Here is a 17,059-nt window from a genome sequence, read left to right as displayed (position 1 = left end):
AGCTATTAGAGAGATGCAAACCAAAACAACAATGAGATACCATCTTGCTCCAGCACTAGTAGCAAAGTTCAATGAGACAGAAAATAACAAATGCTGGTGAGGATGTGGAGAGATTAGGACTCTCATACACTGCTGATGGGACTGTAAAATGGTACAACCATTGTGGAAAACAGTATGGCAATTTCTTCAAAAGTTGGAACTAGAAATACCATTTGACTCAGTCATTCCATTAGTAGGTATATACCCTAAAGAAGTGAGAGTCATGACAAAAACAAACACACATATGCAGACATTGCAGCACTATTTACAATAGCCAAAAGATGGATACAAACTAGTTGTCCATCAACTGAGGAATGGATATCCAAACTATGGTACATACACACAATGGAATACTATGCAACCCTAAAGAATAATGTAGAATCTGCAAAACACCACTTAACGTGGATGAACTTGGAGGACATTATGCTGAGTGAAATAAGTCAATCACAAAAGGACAAATATGGTATTAGTCCATGATTGTAATAGTCAAGGAAATGTTTATCTATGTAAGGAAATTTTCTTTGTTGGTTACCAGGGGTGGGAGGGGAGGGTAAGGAATACTGTTAGATAGAGATAAGTTTAGATAGAGATAAGTTTTGATTTGGGTGAAGAAAAGGGCAATGTACCAAATGTGAGTGATCAATATAGTGGTATTGAGGAAAAGAAAGACATAGAGAGGTACGTGAGAAGTACCGACAACAAAGATGAACTCTTTTGCACATATAGTACGGCGTGGTCAGTGAAGGCAAACACAGTTATATGGGTGGATAGATGGGTGGACAGGCTAAAATATTAGGTATGTATATGAAGTGGAGAGTGCACCCAAGAACATGTATAGGGTTGGCAGACAGTGGTGCAATAACTCTATGTGTATGATCTGAATTCCCAGGTGTATAATGGGGCTGAAAAGGGGCAAGGTTGTAGTCACTGCTTGGTCACAGCCAGCTACCCAGAGGGACCAAGTAGTTGAACCTGTGGGCTCGGGACCATTGGCACAGAGGACATCAAGCTCAATTGGCATAACATACTACACAAAACATTGTTCCACCTCCTACTGTGGTTAAGTAGTGACTGAAATCTTAAAGCTTGCAAGCTGCCATCTAGATGCAATGATGGGTCTCTCCTCGTCCAAAGCCAAGAAGAATGAAGAAAACCAAACATTCATGGAAACAATTAGTCCTAGCAACTGGTACACCATCCGAACTGTAACCTATATGACTATGAGACCAGCAGAAATAGATGGTGTTCGGCTACTACTGTCAACCACTTGGAAGAGGATCTTTGTAGGAGATCCTGGATAGACAGGGAGAACAATGTGGAACAAAACTCAAAATCATTTGGGAAAAAAAAAGCGGGGAACAGGTTTGCTGGCCCGATGGAGCCTGGTGGAACTATTTAGACTATGGTCCCTAGCTGCCTTTCAGGTCTGGAATTGAATGCACACCTGTGGCTTCCAGCCAAACAATAGACAGGCACATCAGTTGAGCATTTACCTGAGGTAGATACACTCCTTGGAGAGAACAAGCATGGGAGAAAGAAGGGCTGCTTATGCAAAGGGAGACAGCTCACAGGACAGAAGTGCATGGAGAGATGGACACAGGGAAGAGGTAACTATCAGGAGAAGTGGGAGGAGAGATACTGCATTGTGCTAAATTGTGGTCAATGTCATGAGACAAAGTGTATGTGAACTGCTGTATGGAAAGTGTATTTTCTCTGTAAATTTTCACCCTAATTACAATTTTTTAAAAAAAGAAGAAGATATTATGAATAATTATATGCCAATAAACTTTGTAATTTGGGTAAGAAATGGATAATTTCCTCAAAATTGCAACTTACCTAAATATAATGGTTTGAAATATCCCACAAAGTATTTGATACTTTCTTCGGAATGTAGATTCTAATTCCCCTCCTCTTGAACTTGTTTCTGTTAGGTACCATCCAGTCAGTGTTTGACTCATAGTGACCCCATGTGACAGAGGAGTAGAACTGCCCCCAAAGAGTTTTCTAGGCTATAATGTTTATAGGAGCAGATTCCCAGGTCTTTCTCCACCAGAGCCACTGTGTCAGTTTGAACGGTCAACTTTTCAGGTAGCAGCTGAGTAATTAACCATTGCAGTACCAGGGTTCCTGACTTGCTTCTAACTAATAGGAAAAGTAGAAGTTGTTGTCACTGTCTAGTGCTGTCAAGTCGATTCAGACTCATGACAATCCCATGTGTTATAGAATAGAACTGCTCCATAGGGTTTTCTTTGCTATAATCTTTACAGAAGCAGATCATCAGTTCTTTTCTCCCTGATGCTGCTGGGTGTGTTCAAACAGCCAACCTTTCAATTACCAGCTTAGCACAAACTGTTTGCATCACATGCAACTTCAGAAACTAGATCATAAAAGGCATTGTGGCTTCCTGCTTGCTCTCTCTTTTGGATCACCAGCTGCCATGTTGCCCTATGCCCTAAGTCAGCCATCCTTAGGCCTAGGGGTACACACTGGCAGTACCACCTACCCTTGGGAGGACGCACCTAGAGGAAAGGTCCTCACTGGCCTTCAAATCAGACTGGGACCCTTTGGTCAGGAAATTACCATCTCAAGTATTATTAGAGAGTGGGCTGGAGGGAGTGCATAGGCTCTCTATTGTCTAAACTGACATCCTGGGGAAGACACTGTCAAAGGGAACCAGACTAAAGCCCAGGGGAAAAGGGAAATAGTAAAGACTGTAGTAGAGACAGACGTGCCCTATGCCCCAGTATTTGCACTTTCTCCCACCTAATTCCACAAAATTGAAGTAAGAGATGGCATTTGTCCTGCATGCTACAATTTACAAAGCACCTTCACTTACGATATTCTTATCAATCCTCACAGCCTGCTAAGGTTATAATGTTACACCAGTTCATATGTGAAGAAGCTGAATTGAAAGTGACTTGTCTGACATCACAGAATAAAAAATGAGCACTGACAAGTCTCCAGTGGAGGACTTTCCCTCCAAATTTCAAAGTTCATGTTCTTTCCAACACTCAACACTGCCACGCATCCTCTGCAGCTTCTCCAGAAAGTTAGTGGGTCTAAAATGGAATTGAAAATTGTAAATATGTGGCTGAAATATTTTGGAAAAAGACCAGAGGCAGGGAAGGAAATTTAACACCAAGTACAGGGCAGTTTCTGGGAAAGAGCCAGGGCCCAGTGCAAAAATCAATACTGTGACAAAGAATACTATATAGCAGTAGCAATCCTAACTGAGTCTTGGGGGTTCCATTCCCACCCTCAAACCACAAAATGAGGGCCTTTGACATATATAAGCAATCTCCACCCAAATTCCACACCAATTATATGGGGCATGGCTCCACAGACCTCCCTTCTCTCCACTGTCCCTCTGAAAATACTTTATTAATGAGAGGGAAGCATAAAGCCACAGCAGGAGTCCATGTGCTTAGGAACAGCCCCACGGAGAACAGTCTGGCTCCAGTCCCAGGTGAAGTCTGACCCTTCCCCAGCAAGGACTTACTGAGACTATGCCTCCCTTTAATTACCAAGGTGCCTGATCTAGGGCAGAGCCAGTTATTTAGAGAAGCATCCCCTCCTCCTAGCACAGATATCCATGAGGCTAGTACTGCAGACATTCTGTTCAAAGCCAGTATCCTGAAGCTGCCACCTTCTCTACTACCCTGGGCCTCCTGCCACCTCTGCACCCCTACATTCACCATCATCATGTCACTCGCACACACAGCTGCAGAGTACATGCTCTCAGATGCCCTGCTGCCTGACTACAGAAGCCCCCGCCTCAAAGGATTGCGCCTGGAACTGCCTCTAGACCGGATCGTCAAGTTTGTAGCTGTGGGTTCCCCCTTGTTGCTGATGTCCCTCGCATTTGCCCAAGAATTCTCCTCTGGTAAGTTGGGAGCTCTGGTTGCATAGTGGCTAAGGCACTTGACTGCTAACCAGAAGGCTGGTGGTTCAAACCCACCAGCCACTCCTTGGAAGGAAGATGGACAATCTACTTCTGTAGTGACACTGCCTCAGAAACACAAGGAGGGGTCGCTAGGAGTCGGGTCCAACTCGATGGCACATAACAACAACAACAAGTTGTTTCCCAGATCCTGTACAAAGAAGAGTCCCAGTTATTTCTCTCTTTGCTTGGGCTCTGACGTGACCTCCTATAGGGACTAAATTTCCTGACTGTAACAAAAAATAAATAAATAAAAAACCTCACTGCCCTCGGGTTTTCAAGGCGGTATCACTACAAAAGTAGGTCAAATGCCTTAGGCACTACACCACCCCAAAGGGCAGACTATGCATGTGCTTAGAACACCAGTTTAAAAGTCAGCTCCAAACTTTTGCAATCAAAAAAACTTAGAAATATGCTTTTGATTTCAGTATTCATGTTTTATGTCATTTCAATAATTAATATTTTACTCTGATTTTCTTAGGGATGAGAGCTTAAGGTACCATAATCCTTTCAGAACCTAGAACCCAAAAGGCCATGCATTAGGCAAGCCACTTATCTTCTGAATTAGCTTAGCATTCCACACTAGGGTAATGGATTTGAGTAATGTATGTTAAGTCCTGACAAAGCTAGCACATAATAGGTACTGGATAAATCCATTCCTTCTGTCCACAAATCCCAGCCACACATATAAACATACATACATATCTTGGGTTTTAGGTTCTAGAGAAATTCTCCAAATGCACTACCTCCATTAAAGAGAAGGTGGACTTCCTGAGAATTGGCCAATTCTGGCTTTCCTTTCTGGCTGTGCTGTTAATTTACTTTTCTTTCCAAGGAGGGGTTCCAATCTCCCACTGACTCTTCCTTCACCCACAAGATGGGAGAAGTACTGGTTCTTACCTATACCTCTTTCTGGAGAACGATGAGGAAACAAAAGCCAGAGACTCCCCCTGCAAGCCCACTTTTCTTCTCTTCTATCACCCACTCTAAATTTGAGAGTCCAAAAGGTGTCAGCTGTCAGGAAGGAGGCATCACTATAAACTGTAAGTCCTTTGGTGCCAAATTGCAGGAGTACAGCAAGTACAGTTTGGCTGCCTAACTGGGAGTCCAGAGAGAAATTTGAAAGAAAACAACTATCACATCTAAAAGGTGGAGAGCACATTTAGCAGGCCTGAATCAAATAGCAGTAGTTCCCGAGTGACACAATTATTACACATTCAACTAGTAACTAAAATGTTGACAGTTCCAATCCACCAGAGGTGCCTCAGAAGTAAGGCCTGGCAATCTGTTTCTAAAAGGTAACAACCATTGAAAACCCTATGGAGTTTTCTGGAACACATGACATCATCATAAGTCAGAACTGATGAAATGGCAACTGTTTTTTGCATTGTGTTGGGGGGGCAAACAATGGGATACTGTTCCATGATGCCAGGTCCTGCTGTGGCAGAGCTGGTGCAGAACCCAGAAAAGTGGGACACAGGAGGAGGGCAGCACCTGCCAGATACAGAAACCAGGAAAGAAGTGAGGACCAACTCCTAGAAAATTCCTAGATGATTGCTCCCTGAGCTCCTATCTGCTCCACTTCATGATTGCCTCAAAGCTGCATTCCTGTTCCAGGGTCTCCAATCAGCTGCTTTTCTCCTAGTAACTTCAGTGTCCGGCAGGCTGCCTATGTGGACAGCTCCTGCTGGGACTCACTGGTTCACCATGAGCAGGATGAGCAGGGCCAGTACAAGATGAAGTCTCTCTGGCCTCACAAGGTAAGAGTGGGCTGGAGCTCTATGTCTGACCCCGTGGCTGGGTGGAGTGGCATGGAACTATATTATTACATTCTGTATTTCCTCTCCCTCACCCTCCTCCAGTGTTTATTTTGGTTTCTGACTTTCCTGTTTCAAAAGTCTAGTGATTTTTACACCTGTTTGGAAATTTGTGCCTATGGGTGCGGTTTTTGACTCACAGCCTTCAGTTTAAGCTGATCCTTTCAAGACATTTCATTGGGAAACCTTCAGATATCAGTATCTATGGGCCTTTTCTCATGGGGTGGTTAGTTTTCTCCAAGAAGAGTCCCTAATATGCTGAATCGAGCCTGGCTTCCAACCCTCAGGGAACTCAACTATGGGTCTCACCATGCAGTGTTTCTTCACTTAGCCCCTCTCTTCTCAGTATGGTTCCCTTGCCCTCAGTGGATCAAAGTACAGTCTCTCTGGTTTAATCTCTCCAAAGAGTACACCTCAAGCCTTCTGCCAGGTGAGGGAAAGGGTATTTGTTTGACTGTAACATGTTATAAAAAGAATCTAGGAGTCTGTTTCTCACACAAATTTTTCAAGCAGTTTTCCTGTTTACAGTGCCACCTGCATTCTCATTTTCAGAGTATCTAATTCTGTGGTAAGGAACTCTGGTGATGTAGTGCCTAAGGCATTTGACTGCTAACCAGAAGGCTGGAGGTTCAAACCCACCAGCCACTCCTCAGAAAGAAGGTTGGGCAATCTACTTCCATAGTGACACTGCCTCAGAAACCCAAGGAGGGGTCGCTATGAGTCGGATCTGACTTGACAGCAGTGAGTTCGGTTTTGTTTGATTTTGATTCTGTGGTACAAAACAGCTGGGTGCCTCTGACTCAACTCCCCAGCCTCCTGTAGGGGGCTATCTTCTGTCATGCAACTGCTTCCCACTTATCAACATTCTATTGTCCTTATTTCCTCTGGCATTCTCCTTCCTTATAGGATTATGTCTTTTTATCCCTTTATTGGCATTCTAGTGCGGTTTTACAAAGGAGCAGAGGTAATGAGCATGTTGAACACAAAGTATTTTGTCAGAAGTCACTGATAACATTTTCTAGTCATGATAATTTTCAAGCCCTCAAAATGTTTAGGAACCCACAACACCACAGACTTAGTGGAAAGAGTAAATGAAGTCTCTGTCATGAGAAATGTTCCATTAGAATCTGGATGTCAACATGTTAAAGACACTGTAGAGGAGATTAATGAGTCAGAAAAGGGTAAAATTGTCTGATCATTAGGATCACCCAAGAAACACTTTAAAACCAGCTTCTCTGGCTCTACTTTAACCCTGGAAACTGAAACAGAATGCCTACCAGGTAAAGTATGTACTTTAAAGGGTCATTTCCTGGACAGGAGCACAAAGGTTCTAATTGTCTCCATGGCCTGGTATACCTTTCCTAAGTTTGCCTCTCATTTAGTTCAGAAAATACATACACATCACCCTTCTCAATCCAGCTGCAATCAAAATATGTTTGCTACCTCTGTTTCCTCACATGCTTCTCTACAATAGCAATGCATCCCTGGTTCAGAAGCTGTAGATCAAGTAGTCATAAAGAGAATAAATTTAGTTCCCAAATTTGGCTCTCCAAGTAACTTAATCTTTTCATGCTTCAATTTCCCTACCTGTAAAAGAGGGATACTAATAGTAGGAACCTGATAGCACCCTGGTGATGATCAAGTGAAATAATACATGCTAAGTGCCTACCACAAATGTAGCTTTCAAAAAGCCTTTACACGTAGAGATTTTTTTACTGAGGTCAAAATAGGGAACCCAACCCTCTTCAGTCAGGTAAGTATGATGAGGAAATAGAAGGAAAAGTCCTATATCTCAGGTAGCTAATGGTGTAGTTCAGGAGACAATGCACATACATATCCAAAAGTCAGCATATATACATCCCTGAAAGAGCCCCACAGAATTCCAAGATAGTACCTGAGGTGTAGTTTGGCATTTCCAATAACCCAGAGATGAGGAAAGACCACTGTGCATCAGGAGTCAGGGAAGTTTACATGGTGAAGGTATCTGACCTCCTCTCTAGAGCGTTTGAGTAAGTCAGCTGTGTTGGCCTCTCAATGGGTTTTCAAAGCTAAATAGAGATGTTCTCTCCTAGGAGTCATTCCTATTCTTCTTCTCCTCCCTCCTATCTTCCTTTTCTCTATCTCTCCCTGGAGCCCTAAACAAGCACTAGATCAGAAAAGTGGAGCTAGGGAACATAAATCCACCATGCTGCCTCTCCCAGCCTCCCTAAATTCATGTAGGTCAGTAGAGAGCTTTTGGTCCTGGGCCTGTGGGAGCTCAAGCCCCACAATGCCTTTCCTTTCTGCTGCAGAATTGGAAAAGGGGAGCTCTCAGCTCAAAGGACTCTCCTCAAGGTCTCAGTACCTCAGGCCTCCCTCCTCAAGCTCACTCTCCCCCTGCAGGCCCTCCCCTACTCCCTGCTGGCCCTGGCCGTGGTCATGTACTTGCCAGTTCTGCTGTGGCAGTACGCAGCGGTGCCAGCCCTCAGCTCTGATCTGCTGTTCATCATCAGTGAACTGGACAAATCCTATAACCGCTCCATCCGCCTGGTGCAGCACATGGTGAAGATCCGTCAGAGGAGCTCTGACCCCTTCATTTTCTGGGATGAACTGGATAAGTGAGTTGTCTCTTTCATTCCTTTCTAAAGGACTCAGTCCAAGCATTAAAACTATGTCTCTACAGAGTAATCTTTAAGTTATCCTATGTCTTACTTCTCAAGAGTATAAAGTGCTTAATACATCACCCCACTTTCTATCATTCTGATGAAGAGAGAAGAGAAAGTTTTCTAACTATAGTTTAAGATACACACACTGAGTAACAATGGGATTAATCTCTTTGAAAACCACTTTCTTGTATCAATCCCCTGCTCAGAAACTTTAAATAGCTCCCCTCATCCTACAGAAAAATTCTCCCAAATATTTTTCCAAGACCCTCAACACACTGTTACCAACTACTTTTTCAAACTTTTCTCTTGCTATTATGTGACACAGAAACCTCCCATTCTACCTAGGCAATATTCTCCTGTTCCCCTATACAAGCTATTCATTCATTTAATCACTCATCCATCATTAACTAAAATGTATTGTGTCCCATGCATTCATCTGCTGATTTAGACACAACAGCGTGTGTGTGCTGGGGGTGAAGGGGGAAATGAGGATGTGGAGACAAATACATACCTACCCATGTGGGCATACATTCAATTGAGGGAAAAACAAACCCACTGCAGTTGAGTCAATTCCAACTCATAGCAACCCCATAGGACTGAGTAGAACTGCCCCCATAGGGTTTCCAAGGCTGTCAATCTTTCCAGAGAAGGTAACCTCATCTTTCTCCCACAGAGCTGCTGGTGGATTCAAACTACCAACTTCTTACTTAGCAGCCAAGCACTTTAACCATTGTGCCACCAGGGCTCCTTTATGAGGCAAAAAGGCAATAAATAAGCTTAACACACAATTAAATTATATGTTAAAAGACGGTAAATGCAATGAAGAAAAAATAAAGCAAAGGAGGTCAACAGAACTGAGAGGTTGAAGTGGGATGTAGTTTTAAATAGAGTGGTCAGGGTAGGTCCCCCAAGAGGATGTCTGAGCACAGATTTAAAGCCATATCATGTCTTGTTTCTGCACATATTCTACTCTCTGAAAAAAGTTCCTCTCCTCTCTACTTTTCTGACCCTCACCTATCTTTTTACGCCCAGCTCAAGCTAATATTCTCCAGAAAGGTATCTGAACACTCCACATTGCTACCTCTGCCTCCTAACTTTTGCAACTATTTTAGTTTGTATCTATCTGTCTTTTCACCAATAAATCTATTTTGTTTGTTATTTTTATTTCATCATTGCATGTCCTATTTGCCCCTTCCCCACCAGCCAAATTTTTTTTATAGAACACCACAGCTCTCAGCAAATAGCTGCTTAGAGATTCATTTTTATAAAATTAGTTTTCTGTGTAAATAGAGTACAAAGGCCCAGAACCAAAATGTAATTAAACGCCCAGCCCAGTATTAGTGAGCCTTATTGCTTCCTACAGACCCTAATTCAGCTTAGATGTTTAGTCTGCCTTGGTAACCAGAAATTCAGTACAACTATTCATTAATCATCGATGATTCACTGGGTTTATTGCACTGCCCTCAGTACTTGGAGAGCAGGTGGGTTTTCTCGTTAACCAAGAGTGCTTTGTTGGATACACAGATCCTCTGTCACTTCCCCACATGGCTTTCTAAGGATATGGTTCTGAATGATCTCTCCTAACCTCGCCTCCTTTCTTCCCCTGTCCAGGGCTCGGAAAGAACGATACTTTGAATTCCCCCTGCTAGAGCACTACCTGGCATGTAAGCAGCGCTCACATTCACTAGTGGCTACCTACCTCCTCAGGAATGCCCTCCTACTCCTCTTCACCTCAGCCACCTACCTGTACTTTGGCCACTTCCACCTGGATGTCTTCTTCCAAGAGGAATTCAGCTGCTCCATCAAGAGAGGGCTGCTAAATGATGAGACCTACGTCCCTCATCTGATCACGTGCAGGCTAACTTTCCTGTCTGTCTTCCAGATTGTTAGCCTCTCCAGTGTAGCAATATACACCCTGTTGGTCCCAGTGATACTATACAACCTCACCCGGCTATGTAGGTGGGATAAACGACTCTTGTCCATCTATGAGATGCTTCCAGCTTTTGATCTCCTCAGCAGAAAGATGCTGGGATGCCCCATCAATGACCTCAATGTGATCCTTCTTTTCCTCCGAGCCAACATCTCTGAGCTCATCTCTTTTAGCTGGTTGAGTGTCTTGTGTGTGTTAAAAGACACAACCACCCAGAAGCACAACATCGACACAGTGGTCGATTTCATGACTTTATTGGCTGGCTTAGAGCCCTCAAAACCTAAGCATCTTACCCACCAGGTGTGTGATGAAAACTTATAGATAACAAAGCATGGAGCAAAAAATTATGGAAAGCAAAAATATCTCTCTCCTTCCTCACAAGCCCACTTACTAACCCACAAAATGCCCACTTTAGAATGGGGCTTTGATCCAGTTTATTCCATCCCAAATACAGCTTATTTGTGGCTAAGAAATTATCCTAACTTTCCCTCCTGTTATGTTTAAACAGCATAAGGACATTTTTATAGCACATACAAATACATATGTAAGGATATCATCTGCCAAACCTATGTATGATTGTGGATATATTCCCATTTACTTATCCATATCTGTATACCTATGTGGATTATTGTTTCCTGTTAAGATAATGCAGTGTTGTGTATGCAATTGTATTTGCCCTTATTGTCTATACCTATTGTGCACCTCTCCTTTTCTTCCTTTTCCTTAGTGATATTGTGCTAGTCACATGACTTTGTTGTACTATTTTCTCCTTCACTGCTATCAAACCTGTCTCTTAATTATCCATTTTCCCTCTCTTCCCTTCCCCTCTCATCCCTCGTAACCAACAAAGAAAATTTCCTTCCCTATAGTAACTGATGCTAGACTTGTCCTTGACTCATACGATATTTGTCCTTCTGTGATTGACTTATTTCACTCAGCATAATGTCCTCCAAGTTCATCCACATTGAGGTGATTCGATGATTCTTCATTATTCATTAATGTTGCATAGTATTCCATGTATGTATGTATCATAATTTGGTGACTCATTCGGCTATTGATGGGCACTTAAGTTGTTTCCATACCTTTACTATTGTAAATAATGCTGCCATGAATATGAGTGTGCACATATCTATTTGTGTCCTGGATCTCACCTCTTTAAGATATATTCCTAGTAATGGGATTGCTGGATCAAATGGTATTTCTATTTCCACCTTTTTAAGGAAGAGCCATAACATTTTCCACAGTGATTGTACCATTTTACAGTCCCACCACAGTGTATGACAGTTCCAATCTCTCCACACCCTCACCAGCATTTATTGTTTTCTATCTTCTTGGACTTTGCTATTACTGCTGGAGTGTGATGATATCTCATTGTTGGTTTCATTTGTATTTCTCTACTAGCTCATAATTGCAAGCATTTCTTCATGTGTTTGTGAGCTGCCTGAACATTTTCTTTGGTGAAATACCTGTTCATGTCCTTTGCCCATTTTTGAAGTGGATTGTTTATCTTTTTGATGTTGAGTTGTTGAATTTTTCTATAAATTTTAGAGATAAGTTCCTTGTCGGATATGTCATTGCCAAATATTTCTTTCCAAATCTGTGGGTTATCTTTTTATTCTTTTGGAGAAGTCTTTTCATGCACAAAAAATTTAATTCTTAGAAGGTCCCAGTCATCTAGTTTCTCTTCTGCTCTTTGTGCATTTTGAGTTATGCTTGATAGTCTACTTATGCCATAAGTGTGGGGTCCTAAGTTTGCCCCTATTATATCTTTGATGAACTTTATAGTTTTAGGTTTTACAGTAGGTCTTTGGTCCATCTTGAGTTCAATTTTTGTGTATAGTGTGAGGTATGGATCTTGCTTCATTTTTCTGCTAGTGGATATCCAGTTTTGTCAGCACCATTTCTTAAAGTGACTTGCTCTTTCCCATTGAATGGGTTCGGGGCCTTTGTCAAAGTTCAGCTGTCCCTATGTAGATCAATCTATTTCTGGGTTCTCAATTCTGTTCCATTGGTCTATGTGTTTACCATTGTACTAATACCAGCCACTGTGGCTGATAGCAGGTTTTGAGATGAGGGAGTATAAGACCTCCTACTTTGTTTTTCTTTTTCAGTAGTGTTTTGCCTATCTGTGCTCTCTTTTCTTTACATATATGATTAGTGATTGGTTTTTCCATGTCCTTAAAGAATGTTGATGGAATTTGGATTGAGATTGCACTGTCTCTGTAGATTGCTTTGGGTAGTATTGACATTTTCACATTTTTCAATCTTCTTTCTATCCATGAGCATGGGATATTCTTCCATTTATGTGGGTCTCTTACATTTTCTTGCAGGAGTGTTTTATAGTTTTCTTTGAATAGGTCTGTTGTGTCCCTGGCAAGATTTACTTCAAACTATTTTATCTTCTTCATAGCTAATGTAAATGGTATTGTTTTCTTTATTTCCTTTTCAGAGACCTCTTTGTTAATGTAGAGGAATCTAACTTATTTTTGTATGTTGATCTTGTATCCTGCCACTTTGCTGAAACTTTCAATCAGTTCTAGTAGTTTTCTTGCTGAGTATCTCAGGTTGTCTATGTATAGAATCATGTCATCTTCAAACAGAGATGGTATTACTTCTTCTTTGCTAATTTGTATGCCTTTCATTTCTCTTTCTTGCCTTATTGCCCTGGCTGGGACTTCCAACACAATGTTGAGTAGAAGTAGTGACACAGGGCATCCTTGCGTGGTTCCTATTCATAAGGGGAATGCTTTGAGGCTCATTCCATTGGGAATAATGTTGGATGTTGGTTCAGTGTATGCCCACTTTATCATGTTGAGGGATTTCCCTTCTATTCCTATTTTGCTGAGAGTTTTTATCAGGAAGTAGTGTTGGATTTTATCAAATGACTTTCCTGCATCAACTGATATGATTATTTCAGTTGATATGAACTTTTGTTTTATTTGTGTTCTTTTCCTTTGTTTTATTTATATGGTGGATTATGTTGATTGGTTTTCTAATGTTGAACAATCCTTGCATACCTAGTATGAATCCCAATCGGTCATGGTATATAGATAGATAGATAGATAGATAGATAGATGTAGAGTTAGAGAGAGATAAAGATAGAGAGAGAGAGAGAGAGAGAGTGTTGGCTTCTATTGGCTGGGATTTGGCTGAAGATTGTAGCATCTGTATTCATGAGAGATATTGGTCTGTAGTTTTCCTGTATAGTGGTGTCTTTGCCTAGTTCTTGTTTCATAGAATGAATTTGGAAGTATGCCATCCTTTTCTATGTTCTGGAACAGATTGAGCAGGATAGGTGTCACATCTTCTGTGAATGTTTGTTTGACAGAATTTTCCAGTGAAGCCATTTGGGCCAGGATTTTTTTTTTTTTTTTTTTTTTTTGGCAAGGAAATTTTTTATGACCTGCTCAGTTTCTTCCTTTGATATAAATCTGTTCAAATTTTCTACCTCAGTCGATGTTAGTTCAGGTAGGTCTTGTGTATCTAGAAATTTGTCCATTTGTACTCCAGAATTTGGAGTACAATTCTTCATAGTATTCTGTTATTATCCTTTTTATTTCAGGAGGCCCTGCTGTGATGTCCACCATTTCATTTATTATTCATGTCATTTGCATCTTGTCTTTCTTTTACTTAGTGCGATTTGCTAGTGGCTTGTCAATTTTACTCATCTTTTTGAAGAACCAGCTTCTAGTCTTGTTGATTTTCTCCATTGTTTTCATTTTCTGTTTTATGTATTTCTCCTCTGATCTTTTTTGTTTCCTTTTGTCTGGAGACTGAAGGGTTCTTTTGTTGCTCTTTTTCTCATGGTTGTAGTTTTTTGGTAAAGTTGTTGATTTTGGTTCTTTCTGCTTTTTTGATGTGTGCATTAACTGCTATAAATTGACCTCTGAGTAATGCTTTCCACTTTGTCCCAAAGGTTTTGTGGGTCTGTTTTCATTCCCATTTGTTTCTAGGAATTTTTTTCATTTCACATTTTGTTTCCTCTGCTACTCAGTAGTTCTTGAGTATTGTTGCTGAGTATTGTGTTAACCATTTTCCTTGTAATTGATTTTTTTCCCCGGTCTTCCTATTGTTGATTTTTAATGTTACAGCATTGTGATCTGAGAAGATGCTTTGTAGAATTTCAGTGTATTTAAATGTATTGAGGCTTGATTTGTGACCTAACATATGATCTATTCTGGAGAATGACCAATATACTTGAGAAAATAATGTGTATTGTTTTTCTGTAGGTGGAGTGCTCTTTGTATGTCTATGAGGACAATCCTTTTGATCTATTGATGCTTTTATCATCATATAATGCCCTTCCTTGTCCCTTACCCTGGATTTTGCCTTGAAGTCTATTTTATCATAAATTAATATTAACACTCCCACTCTATTGTAGTTACCATTAGCTTGATTTTTTTTTTCCATCCCTTGATTTTTCATTTATTTTTATCTTTGTGTCTAAGATGAGTCTCTTGTAGGCAGCATATTGATGGGTCTTGGTTTCTTATCCAATGTGTCACTTTCTTTCTCTTGATTAATGCATTTAATCCATTCACATTTAGTTTAATTAATGTTAGGTATGAATGTACTGCTGTCTTTATTTTGTGTTTTTTGTCATGATGCTTATGTTTTCTTCTTTCCAAATATTTTTCTGTGCTGAGTTCATTTTGTTATCAAGTTTTCTTTCCCTTCATTATTGTTGTCTTCATGTTTATTAATTCCTGTGATTTTCTCCTTTCTTGTTTTAGTTAGAAGGTTTATTAATTTTCTTTGTGCTTACCCTGTAGTAAATTCTTATCTCTTTAAGGTTAGGACAGTTTGTTCTATACTGACATTGTCCTGACTTCCTCTCCATACAGAAAACAAAAACCAAACTCACTGCCATCGAGTCAGTTCCAACTCATAGAGACCCCTCCTTGTGTTCCTGAGTCAGTATCACTACGGAAATAGATTACCTAATCTTCCTTCTGAGGAGTGGCTGGTGGGTATAAACCACCAGCCTTCTGGTTAGTAGTCAAATGCCTTAGGCACTATGCCACCAGTTTTGTAATTATACTATTGATTCCCTCTATTTGTTTTGTAGTTAGTATCATTTATAGATTTACTCCTCTCATTCTGTTTTCAATTTTGGAAGCTTATTTTAGATTTGAGAATTCTTTTCCTTAGTTGGTTTCTGGGTGATGTCACATGTCTCCATTTTAATCTTAATCTTAATCTTCCATTGTTGCTTTTCTGTTGGAAGGATTCCCTTTATCATTTCTTGTAGGGTTGGCATGATTTTACAAATTCCCTTAATTTCTGTTTGTCCAGGAATATCCTAATTTCACCATCATATTTAAGGGAAAGTTTTGCTGGAGATATAATTCGTGGTTGGCAGTTTTTTCCTTCAATATTTTGCATATGCCATTCTATTGCCTTCTTGCTTGCATGGTTTCTGCTGAGAAATCAGAGCTTAGTCTTATTGGTTGCCTTTTGCAGGTAACAGTTTGTTTTCTCCAAGCTGCTATCCAGATTCTTTCTTTGTCTTTGGTTTTGAAAAGTTTGATTATGATATGTCTTGGTGAGTTTTTCTTGAGGTCTACCTTGTGTAGGGTTTGCTGAGCTTCTTAGATGATTATCTTTTTGTTTTTCATGATATTGGGAAAGTTTTTGGTTAGCAAGTAGTCAATGATTTTCTTTGTTTTTGTTTGCTTGTTTTGGCCTCCTCTTGTTCTGGAATTCCAATCAGGCATTTATTATTTCTTTTTATATCATCCCAAATAACTCTTAGGGTTTCTTCTTTTGTCTTGATTCTCTTTTCTGATTTTTCCTCATACAAGCTAGTGTCAAGGAATTTGTCTTCTAGCAAGCCAGTTTGAGTCTACTCTTCTGTCCTTCCAATGTCTTATCTTTCCCCATAATTTTAGTGTTCATTTTCTGGATTTCTAATTGCTGGCTTTGTATGATTCCTAATTGTCTATTTATTTTGTCATTTTATTCTTGTATGATTGTCTGGAATTCTTCAAGGCTATTGTCTGTCTTTTCCTTGCTCTGTTTATGGTTTCCTTGAGCTCTTGGAATGTTATGTGTATATATTCTTTCTCAGGTAGTTCTATTAACTTTTCTTCCCTGGGGTTATTTCCTAGTTCTTTATTTTGTCACTTGCTTCCACTATCTTGTTTTGTTTCTTTGTTTGAATTGAAAATTTCTATTGTCTCCAAGACATTTTGAAGTCTTGTTTGTTGATTCTGTGCTAATTTGTTTCAATATTAACCAGATGAGTGAGACAGGTGTGCTTCTTTGGTTGTTATCTTGGCAGTACTTAGGCACTCCTGGTTATCTCCAGATTGGTAGAATAATTGATGGGAATGTAGGTGCAGGTCTCTGATTGACATGAAGAACAGATGCAGTTGGGATGAACAGGTGTAGTCCACCATCTGTTGATGATCCAGTGGTGTAGAAGTTCATAGTGGTGCTTGCTCATCAGTTGGGTGCAGTTGTCAGTGCAGTAGAAATGGTTGACTAGTGAAGAGTTTATTTCCTCCTCCTGTTGGATGGGGCAAGAAAAGGAAAAATACCAAGGGAAAGGAGAAGAAAAGAAAAAGGAAAAAAAAAGCATGAAAATAAAAGATGAAAAATATAGAAAAAGACTGAGAGAGAGTTGAGTAGAAAGAATGGCAGAAATTTATGAAGATGAAGAAGAAGAGGGAGAAGCAAATGTAAA

The 17,059-nt window shown here is 40.4% G+C and overlaps 1 protein-coding gene across 1 annotated transcript; it reads left to right on the top strand.

The window, feature by feature from the left end:
* The first annotated feature begins 3,741 nt into the window (after positions 1-3,741).
* On the top strand, positions 3,742-10,692 carry LOC103206616 (pannexin-3). The gene is made up of 4 exons (XM_007952119.2): positions 3,742-3,922; positions 5,597-5,739; positions 8,179-8,393; positions 10,053-10,692. Exons 1-4 carry the CDS (start codon positions 3,742-3,744, stop codon positions 10,690-10,692), a joined length of 1,179 nt encoding a protein of 392 aa, XP_007950310.1.
* Positions 10,693-17,059: the final 6,367 nt, after the last annotated feature.

This window comes from Orycteropus afer, unplaced genomic scaffold (assembly GCF_000298275.1).
Source record: "Orycteropus afer afer isolate SDZICR_OR568_19922 unplaced genomic scaffold, OryAfe1.0 scaffold00325, whole genome shotgun sequence".
Lineage (NCBI taxonomy): Eukaryota > Metazoa > Chordata > Mammalia > Tubulidentata > Orycteropodidae > Orycteropus > Orycteropus afer.
The sequence above is the reverse complement of the archived record's forward strand: the minus strand, read 5'-3'. Positions and strand labels throughout refer to the sequence as shown.

Coding starts and splice junctions, on each gene's coding strand:
- LOC103206616 (XM_007952119.2), top strand. CDS start 3,742: ATGTCACTCGCACACACAGCTGCAGAGTACATGCTCTCAGATGCCCTG. Junction 3,923..5,596: donor TGCCCAAGAATTCTCCTCTG/GTAAGTTGGGAG, acceptor TTCCTGTTCCAG/GGTCTCCAATCAGCTGCTTT. Junction 5,740..8,178: donor AGTCTCTCTGGCCTCACAAG/GTAAGAGTGGGC, acceptor CTCCCCCTGCAG/GCCCTCCCCTACTCCCTGCT.